Source organism: Lutra lutra, chromosome 14 (genome assembly GCF_902655055.1).
Source record: "Lutra lutra chromosome 14, mLutLut1.2, whole genome shotgun sequence".
Classification (NCBI taxonomy): domain Eukaryota; kingdom Metazoa; phylum Chordata; class Mammalia; order Carnivora; family Mustelidae; genus Lutra; species Lutra lutra.
In genome coordinates, this window is record NC_062291.1 from 76,776,170 (window position 1) to 76,787,127 (window position 10,958).

Genomic DNA, 10,958 nt, shown 5'->3' on the forward strand with positions numbered 1-10,958 from the left:
TTCCTTACACCACACACGAAAATAGACTCAAAATGGATGAAGGAACTCAATGTGATAAATTAATCCATCAAAATCCTTGAGGAGAACACAGGCAGCAACCTCTTCGACCTCAGCCGCAGCAACATCTTCCTAGGAACGTCGCCAAACGCAAGAGAAGCAAGGGCAAAAATGAACTATTGGGATTTTATCAAGATCAAAAGCTTTTGCACAGCAAAGGAAACAGTTCACAAAACCAAAAGACAACTGACAGAATGGGAGAAGATATTTGCAAACGACATATCAGATAAAGGGCTAGTGTCCAAAATCTATAAAGAACTTAACAAACTCAACACCCAAAGAACAAATAATCCAATCAAGAAATGGGCAGAGGACATGAACAGACATTTCTGCAAAGAAGACATCCAGATGGCCAACAGACACATGAAAAAGTGCTCCATATCACTCGGCATCAGGGAAATACAAATCAAAACCACAATGAGATTATCACCTCACACCAGTCAGAATGGCTAAAATTAACAAGTCAGGAAATGACAGATGGTGGTGAGGATGCAGAGAAAGGGGACCCCTCCTACACTGTTGGTGGGAATGCAAGCTGGTGCAACCACTCTGGAAAACAGCAAGGAGGTTCCTCAAAATGTTGAAAATAGAACTACCCTATGACCCAGCAATTGCACTGCTGGGTATTTATCCTAAAGATACAAACGTAGTGATCTGAAGGGGCACGTGCACCCGAATGTTTATAGGAGCAATGTCTACAATAGCCAAACTATGGAAAGAACCTAGATGTCCATCAACAGACGAATGGATAAAGAAGATGTGGTATATATACACAATGGAATACTATGCAGCCATCAAAAGAAATGAAATCTTGCCATTTGCAATGACGTGGATGGAACTAGAGGATATCATGCTTAGCGAAATAAGTCAATCGGAGAAAGACAACTATCATATGATCTCCCTGATATGAGGGAGAGGAGATGCAACATGGGGGGTTAAAGGGGTAGGAGAAGAGTAAATGAAACAAGATGGGATTGGGAGGGAGACAAACCATAAGTGACTCTTAATCTCACAAAACAAACTGAGGGTTGATGGGGGGAGGAGGGTTGGGAAAGGGGGGGTGGGGTTATGGACATTGGGGAGGGTATGTGCTACGGTGAGTGCTGTGAAGTGTGCAAACCTGGCGATTCACAGACCTGTACCCCTGGGGATTAAAATATATGTTTTAAAAAAAAATTAATAAAAAAAAATATCCTTAGAAAATGAAGGTAAAATATTTTTGCAGGCAAATGAAAGTTGAATAAATTCAAGGCCAAAAGGACTGTACTGTAAGAAATATCAATGTACGTTCTCAAAACAGAAGAAAAATAAGAGGTGGAAACTCGGGTCTAAACAAAGGAATAAAGAGTGACAGAAATAGTAACTCTCTGAGTAAACAAAAAAATGAATTATTTTCCAGTTTTTGATTATGTAAGACAAATTTCACACGATTCCATCCATATGAATATCCAGAACAGGTGTATCCATAGGGACAGAAAGCAAGTTGCTGGACGCCAGAGGCAGGGGGAGGCGGGAATAGAGAGTAACTGCTTAACAGGTACCAGATGTTATTTTAAGGTGATGAAAATGCTTTAGAACCAGATAAAGGGATTGTTGCACAACACTGAATGTACTAAATGCCACCAATGGTTCACTTTAAAATGATGAATTTTATGTTACATGAATTTCACCTCAACTTTTTTAAAGATAAGTGGATATTTTAAATAAAGCTAATAACTATATTTGATGCTTGTTATACTTAGAAGTACCATTATGACAATGGCAATGCAGCATAAAGGACAGGAAGGAGGAATGAAGTATACTGATATAAGATTTTTACATTATATGTGAAGTGGTCAATACTTGAAGGTACGTTGTGATACGCTTAATTTTCATATTGTAAATACTAAAATAAGCACTAAAAAAGAAAAAAAAGGGGGGCCTGCTAATAAGCCAAACTGAAGACAAACATGAATCATAAAAAATAATCAAAAAGAAGATGGGAAAAGAGGAAATTTAAGAAAAAGAAAAGAGCAGAAAGGACAAAGACAAAACAAATCAGAAGACAGTAGATTTAAACCCTACCACGTTGTTAATTACATTAAATGTAAATGGTCTACATGCTCCAATTAAAAGGCAGAGATTGGGACACCTGAGTGGCTGAGCTGGTTAAGCATTCAACTCTTGATTTCGGCTGAGGTCATGATCTCAGGGTCATGGGATCAAACTCCAGGTCGGCTCCATACTATGTATGGAGCCTGCTGGAGATTTTCTCTCTCCCTCTGCGTCTGCCCCTCCCCTGACTCGCGTGCATGCTTGCACACTGTCTCAAAATGAATATAATCTTAAAAAAAAAGAAAAAGCAAAGGTGGGGTGCCTGGGTGTCTCAGTCGTTAAACATCTGCCTTCAGCTTGGGTCATGATCCCGGGGTCCTGGGATTGAGCCCTGCATCAGGCTCCCTGCTCAGCAAAAAGCCTGCTTCTCCGTCTCCCCCTCCCTCTGCTTATGTTCCCTCTCTCGCTGTGTCTCTCTCTGTCAAATAAATAAATAAAATCCTTAAAAATAAATAAATAAATGGCAGAGGTTGTCAGACTAGACTTAGAAAAGCAAAACAAAATCATATACTGTATACAAGAAATGCACTTTAAATACACAGATACGTTAAAATAAAATAGGAAAAGATGTATTAGCAAATAATAAAACAAGGATGTTTTATTAAAAAAAAAAAAAGGCAGCCTTCAGAGTAAGGACTATTACCAAAGATAAATAAAGATATTCTACAATAATCAAGCAACCAATTCATTAAGAAGACGGAATAATCCTAAATATGATACACCAAAGAACAGATTAATGGAATTTAGACCCCCCACATATATGGTCAGTTAATTTTCAACAAAGTTGCCAAAGTAGGAGAACCTGGGTGCTCTGTGGGTTAAGCCTCTGCCTTCGGCTCAGGTCATGATCTCAGGGTCCTGGGATCCAGCCCCACATCAGGCACTCTGCTCAGCAGGGAGCCTGCTTCCAACCTCTCTCTGCCTGCCTCTCTGCCTACTTGTGATCTCTGTCAAATAAATAAATAAGATCTTTTAAAAAAAAAAAAAAAGCTGCCCAAGTGACTCAGTGAGGAAAGGATAATCTTTTCAATAAATGGTGCTGAAACAACTGGATATCCATATAAAAGTTAAAAAAAAAAAAAAAACTTCAATCCTTATTATAAGTATTATAATACTACACACGGGTTCAACTCATAACTTAGATCATAGACCTAAACATAAAAGCTAAAACCGTAAGATTTCTAAAATAAAATATAGGCAAAAAAATCTTCCTAACTGTGAGAAAGAAAGTATTTCTTAGGATAAAAAAAGTACAAACCATAGAAGAAAAACTGATGTCAGACTTCACCAAAACTTAAAACTCCTGTTCTTCACAGGACATGGTCACAGATATAACATTCACTATACATATTATCCCACAGAATATGAATCTAAAATTAATGATGAAGCCTTGCAATAAGACAACCCAAGAGAAACTTAAATAGATTCTCACAAACAAAATTATGTTAAAGGGCAATAAGCACATGAAAAAGCCATAGCATGTGTAAAAGGGAAATGCAAAATAAAACCACAATTACTATTCTTCCTCTAAAGTGGCTAAAATTAAAACAAACCTTACAATACCAAGAATGGGAAATGTACCCGGTATAAATATCAGTAAGGGGGCGCCTGGGTGGCTCAGCAGCTTAAGCCTCTGCCTTCAGCTCAGGTCATGATCTCAGGGTCCTGGGATTGAGCCCCACATCGGGTTCTCTGCTCAGCAGGGAGCCTGCTTCCCCCTCTCTCTCAGCCTGTCTCTCTGCCTGCTTGTGATATCTCTCTCTCTGTCAAATAAATAACATCTTAAAAAATAAATAAATATCAGTAAGTATGTGGAGCACTGGAACTTCTATACATTCCTAATGGGAATGTACAATGATACAACTATTCTGAAAAACAGACTGGCAGTTTCTCATAAAGTAAAATATACAACCAATATATGACCAAGCAATTCCACTTACAGGTATTTGCATGAAAACCTCTGTCTACACAAAACCTACATGATGGTTCAAAACGGCTTTATTCATAACCGAAACTGGAGACAACCCAAATGATCACCAACATATGAACAGATAAACAATTTGTGGTATCCCCTCCAAAACAGAACTCTGCCCTAAAAAGTAGTAATATGCATGAACACGTAGGAATCTCAAAAACAAGGTGAAGAAGCCAAGCATAAAATAATATAGATGATACAATTTATCAGTAAAACCTAGTAACAGAAAGCAGAGGGGCTAGGGGCAAGAGTACTAAAAGCAAAGCAGCATAAAAAGTATCTCAGTGGTAAACATGTTCTATTGATTGATTTAGTGGTTACTGTTGGAGAGACAGTCTTCCTTGGGCTTCTTGCACTTCTACATGTCTTGCTGAGTGTGCTAAGACTGCAAGGCCCAGACCAATTGCTCTTGAACTTGAGCCATCCTATAGCTGGTAACCTTGAAAGATGAGGTAATGTCTTCCCCTAAACAAAGAGCAAGCTCCCTTACTACTTTCTATAAAAGCAGTGGATTCCCCAAGCTCCAATATTCTTCAGCTGCAACACAAACCCAATGAGGGAGCATCCTTCTTGGCCATACTCTATTGCCTCTGGAGACCTGGGGAAAGGGAAACCTATACAAATACACTTATTTTCAAACTATTTACTGTGCCATGAATAACATATTTCTTTCTCTGATCCAGGAGTCTCCTGCTTCTGCCAGCATCCAGTAGTAACAGTAACAGGCTAGCTTTTAGCTTGCTCAAATCCTAGATAAAATTTTATGCCTCAAATGGGTACAATTCATTGAATATAAATGGAGAAAGGAGAAAAGGTATATGACAAAGAAGAAAATGGACAAAAAGGAAAAAGAGGAAGGAGGAGAATGAAGAGGACGAGGGAGGGAAGAAGAGGTTGAAAAAACAGATATTCCTTAGTATGTAGAATGAATCAATCCAGACTTATGCAGAATGTTTGAGTGCTTTAATCACATCACACACACACACACACACACACACACACACACACACACACACACACACTTAAATTGTTCTCCAAGAAGACCCTTTCTCAAGGAATTAAATATATTGGTGAAGGATGTACTGATTTCCTTGAAAACTGATGTGGTGGCTGTCCTTTGTAGTTCTGGTTAAAGATGGTCAATACTGCCATCAAAAGGGGCTCCCTGATTTCAATGGGACAATGGGTTCCCAGAGTGACAAAGGATAAGAAGAAGCCCTTAATCCTCAGATATAAAGTAGGCATGGTTATAATAGGCAAGAGGACCAGATCAGTCATCAGAATGGTTTGGATCCCTGGTGGTGGCTAACCATGGTGTCCTAAGGAAAAACAGTGGGCAATACATGTGATGAGAAGAAAAAAGAAAAACAAAAACAAAAAAACTCTAGGTATGTCAAACTGAGGCCTGCCTTAAGTGGCCACAATTTAAGAATTATGGCATGTCACCTAATACACAGGCTGAGCTTGTTCAAAGACTTAGAGCCCCTGAAAAAAAGGGGACAGTGGGTTCCACTGAGGAAGGACCCTACAAAATTGCACCAAGAGAATACTTGGAGTCTTCCTCCTAGCCTTTCCGAGAGAACATGCAGCTTTTCATAAGGAGAGAGTGTATGTGGGAAACACAATCACTCGGGCTTTTTAGGGGTTACTCAACACTGGCTCTAAGCCCATGCTAACCTTTAGGGACCAGAACATCACTGTGGTAAACCAGTCAGATCAACAGCTGTGAAGGTATATGGAAAAAGAAGTGTTTTGGCTTTGCTCCATCTTACAGTGGACCCAGTGACTCCATGGACCCACCCCATGTTCCTGAACACAGTTAAAGTCTCCCTAAACTATGGAGTAAGGGTTTACAACATAAGAAGGGCTAAGTGGGGGGGGTGGGGGGGCGGGCAAATAAAATCCCCTAGATGTGCTCCTTCCTAACAATAAATCCAAAGCAACTGTACATCTCTGTGGAAACTGGAGAGGATAATACCAACTCCAAAGACTTAAAAGATGGCAGGATGGGGACTGTTAGAAAGACATTCTGTTTCACTAGCCTACTGCAGCCAGTGCAGAGGACTTGGATCTTGGTGAATGACTGTAAACCAAATGAAGTAGTGACTCCAATTGTAGTTGTTCCAGATATACTCTCTACTGGGACAAATCAACACAATCCCTGGCACCTCATTTGCATCCATCAAGCTAAGAAATGCTTTTTTTTTTTTTTTTTTTTAACCTATTCCAAAAACATACCACTAGAAGCTGTTCTCATCTTACAGTCCAGAAACACACTTTGTGACTGCCATAGCTCAGGGCTTCGTCAACACTCCAGCTATCTTTCATTATTTGGTCCACAGAGACTGTGGGCATCTGGACACCTCACAGGTCCATATATTGTTGGTTCAACCAGCAAATCCTGTACCCCACCCACACTTGGTGCCATCCAGCTTTCTACTTTTTGCCAACCTAGCAGGTGGGAAAAGACATTACTACTCTCTTAATTTGCCTGTCTCTGATTATTTAATAATTGCAAATACCTCTTTCTATGCATGTTAAGATTTACTATTCTGCAACCTACTTATTAATAACCTTTGACTATTTTTCTAGAGGTTGCTGCCCTCTCCTGATGTGTAGTTCCTTGTCTGGTCTACATATTAATCCCTTATCAATTTTGGGCACTGCAAATACCTTCTCTCATTCTTGTCTTTCACTGAATGAAAATCTTTAATTTTTATATAATCAAAATCATTAGTTTTTTACTTTTATAAACTGTTGAAGCTTTGGAAGTCCTTCCTTATCTCTTAAGGAAAGAGCTTCTTCAAGAATTCTTATATTAATAATTTCTCTCACATTTAGGTCTTTTTAACTTATCCATAACCCATCCTGTCTATAGCATAAGGTTTTTTTCCTCCACATAGTGAGCCACTCTCCCCAACAGGACTCCTTTCTCCAGTGATTTATGATGCCACCCTTAAGTTCCTGAACACATATGGGTAAGTCTCTCCTCCCTAATTTGTTCCCCAAGTCTATTTTCCTACTCACGTACTTACACTACAGTTTTTATTACTATAGCCTTGAAACAGTATCTTAATTTCTGATAAACCAAGCTCCAACACAAATATTTAATACTGCTTTAGCTATTCACAAACTTTATCCCATCTGCCATACAAATTTTAGATTTAGGTTACTGAGTTTGTAAGACCAACTGGAATTTTGATGGTAGTTTAATGAAATTTATAGATTAAAATGGAGAAAACGGACACTCATAATAATAAATATATCCCAAGAACATGGGAAGTTTCTCCTTAGATCCTCTTCTAGTTCTTTATTAAAGTTTTAAAGTTTTCTTCTTAAAATTCTTAAGTATGCCTGTATTAATTCCTAGAGACTTTACAGTTTTGATGTTTTTATTTTTTACAATATTTATTTTTGATTACCTTTCCTAGTTGGTTATAGCTAATGTAGTAAATGCTACTAATTCTTATAGTTTGATCTTCAATCCAGTAACCATGCTAAACTCTTACTAGTTGTAATAGTTTTTCTGGATTCTAATGGTTCTTCTAGGTAAGTGACAATATCTGCAAATAATTAGTTCTTACTCTTCCCTTCATATCCTTATATTTCTTATTTTTTCCCTTTGTAATGTTAGCCAGGACTTTTTTTTACCATGTTAAAAAACAGTGATAGAGGGCATCATTGTTAGTAATCTTAAAATGAATGTATCTAAAATTTCTCCATTAAGTTATTATTATTTGCTGTAGGTTTTTGGTAATGACGTTAACCAGTTATCTCATATTCCAAACTTGCTCAGAGTTTTTACCATATATAGTTGTTGGATCTTATCAAATATTTTTATGGTATCGAGAGAATCAAGATTTTTCTCCTTGAGTCTCTTAATGTGATAAATTACATTAATAGTAAACAGATGTTGAATCATATCCACATTCTTAAACTCCACGGATCATAATTTCTTTAACACACACATGAAGTAGGATTTTCATACCTATGCGAATAACTGAGACACATCTGTAACTTTCTCATACTGTCCTTATCTAGGTTTAAAATCAAGATTTCACTAACACTAACCTTATAAATTGAGCTAGCCATCTTTTTATTTTCCTATGTCCCAGAACGACTTGTAAAAACAAATTATTATTTAAAATTCAATGCAACTCATCGATCTCGTTACAATTTTTGAAAGGGGAGGTCTTTACCATTTCAGTTTGTTAAATATTAAGCTCAAGTTATCCGTTTCTTCTGATACCAACTTTGTTCGTATTTTTCTAAGAATTTATACTTTTCATCTAGGCTCTCCTATTAGCCTATAGTTCATAAAATTCTTTTTTTCATAAAATCCTTTTTTAAAATTCTCATACTTGTAGTTATTTCCCATTTTCCCTTTAATTATATTTGCATCTTTTTTCTTGATCTTATCAGAAGTCTATCTTATTAATCCTCAAAGAACAATCTTTTGGTTCAGCAAATCTTTTGTTCCTAATTTCACTGGTTTCTGCTCTTAACTTGATGGTATTTTCTGAACTCTTCAAATGAACTGTGTAAGCACTAAAACAAGCTTCGGTCAGAATTTAGATTAAGTCAGCCAGCCACTGTGTTCAAAGCCTGGTTTCACTATATAGACTTCAGTACACAAACTATATATTATTCTCACATATGCATGATACAACAAAAAAAAAAAAAATAGACCCAATTACCAATCATACCTACACATGAATGTCCTTGAGGAAAGCTTTATCTTGAAGGCAAATAAATTAGATTATGTGCTTGTCCCCACCAAAAAAAAAAGAAGTGTAAGGCTGTAATTGTATATCTGAACCAAGGCAGATATTTCCTCTGCACAGCTAACTGGACAATTACTGGTACGGCTTGATAAAATTAGTAACTAGAAATGAAATCTCCAGTTGCTTTAACCAGATGCTATTCAAAACCTGCAGTTATTAATAGGAGAGTAAAATCTGGCTGCCATGGTCACTTTTCACCACTGCCACCACTTCCAAAAAAACCCACTCAAAGCAAAAGCATTTATTTTCCTTAGCTATAGAACCATACCTCCTGGTTAGGGGGCAAAATTACAAAAGATTTTGGTCTTCAATCTTTCTGCTCAAAACAGCATTAAGGCAAGGCAGATCACTCACACACTAACATAAAGTTCAATATTCAGCATAATCTTGGACTTGGACACAGTAAATGGCTTATTATGAATGTACGGTTTGAAAAGTTATTTTATACGTTATTTGCTTCAAAACAGATGTCGCTCCCTCCGCATTGGTGTTATCCAAGAAACAACTCATACATTTCTCTATCAGAACGTAGAACGTGTACACTTTAGAAGGGAAAGAACGAGGTGCAGATATTGGTCAACTTTCTAATTTCTGAGTTGTTTAACGCAGACTAGGTAAAAGCACAAGGACACAATTGCCAGATTTCAATCTGGTCACAAAAAAAAAAAAAAAAAAAAGATTCTCCCTAACGAAACTCAGACGGCCTTATTTTCTCCTCACGTTTGAGGCCGAAACTTTAAAGGGGGAACGGAGAAGAAAAGAGCTTCTTAACGTTGCGAGACAGCCAGCTGTGATAAAGATCGCATTTGGAGGAGAACTTGGGGCTGTGTGCGCACCCGGCTGCTCCTCTAGGCCAGGTAACGCAAGAAGCCAGGGCCGCTCCGGCGCTGGCCGCAGACACCGAACGAGGGGGGGGGGGGGTGGGGAGGGAGGCGGGGAGGAGAGGAGACCCAGGCCTGAAACAAAGGAAGCAGGGCTGGCGGAGAAGGGTGGATTCGACGTCCGGGTGGGGAGGAGAAAAGCCAAGGCTGCTGGGGAGAGGCTGGACTCACAGAACTTGGAGGTGGAGGTGTTGATGTTGATGGTGGAGCTGGGGGTGGGGGCGGGGGCCGCCTTGGCCACAGCGGCGGCCGTGTCGCAGCTCTTCAACATCATGATCACCCCATTGGCCTCCGGCGGTGGCGGCGGCCCCATCGAGAGTCCCTCCTTCGGGCCTTTCCTGTCCACCGAGGCCGCGGGCACCGCCAGCAGCTGACCCCCCGGCGGCTCTCGCGCAGGGGCTGGAATCGACGAGGGGGGCGGCGGCGGCGGCGGCGGGGGCTGCCGGAAGCCGTCCACCGCGGCCTCCCAGTTGTTGTGGTTCTGGTCGTCCATCATCGCCACGTAGCTGCCCCACTCCTCCTCTTCCATGCTTTCCTCCATCCTGCAGGCCCCCAGCACCCGCCCGCCTCACAGGCACCTGCCGCCCGTCTCAACCCCGGGCCAGGGGGCACCGCAGCCTCCTCGAGTTCACATCGCCGGGGGCCGGCACGGGCGCGGCGGAGAGGGGAGCTGGGCGCCGGGTCTCTCCGTCTCCTCCGGGCCGACTCTTACAGACAGGGCTGACGGCGGTGGGCGCTCCCGGGCACTAGCCTGGGAGAGGCAGCCGTAAAGCGGCCGCGCCCCTCACGACATTTTACAGCAACTTCCAACAGGCTGTTGGAAAGGGCAGCTGGGGGAGCGGCCAGGAGGGCACGTGGTGCGAGGAAGGAGCCAGGAGAAAGCAAAGCAAAAAGGGGCAGGAGCTGTAAGTCACCCCCACGCAAAAGGGCAGAGGTTTGGCCCGCCTCGGCTGGACCCGCACTGAGAGGGGAGGAGCCCCGGGTCGGGAGGAGCAGGCGTCGGTCCCGCCCCCGGGCCGGCCCCACGTGACAAGGGAGTTTGCGCACGCGCGTTTTGTGTCTGGTTACCAGGGCGACCGGAATCTGGCCGGCTCCTGAAGATGCGCACCAAACCCTCTGGCGTTCGCTGCGGCACAGGTCCCCGTTTGCGTGGTGTTTTTCTTACGC

At 41.0% G+C, this 10,958-nt stretch overlaps 1 protein-coding gene across 2 annotated transcripts in view; it reads right to left on the reverse strand.

Annotated features, from left to right (window-relative positions):
* The window catches only part of CACUL1 (CDK2 associated cullin domain 1), a 77,272-nt gene extending 66,524 nt beyond the window's left edge, over positions 1-10,748 (reverse strand). The window contains exon 1 of one of the 2 annotated variants that reach the window (XM_047701421.1): positions 9,963-10,748. In XM_047701421.1, coding sequence (XP_047557377.1) covers positions 9,963-10,332 — 370 coding nt within the window. In that variant the 5' untranslated portion in view covers positions 10,333-10,748. The remainder of the gene's footprint in view (positions 1-9,962) is intronic. The other variant, XM_047701420.1, reaches the window with a different exon arrangement.
* Between the last annotated feature and the right edge of the window lie 210 nt (positions 10,749-10,958).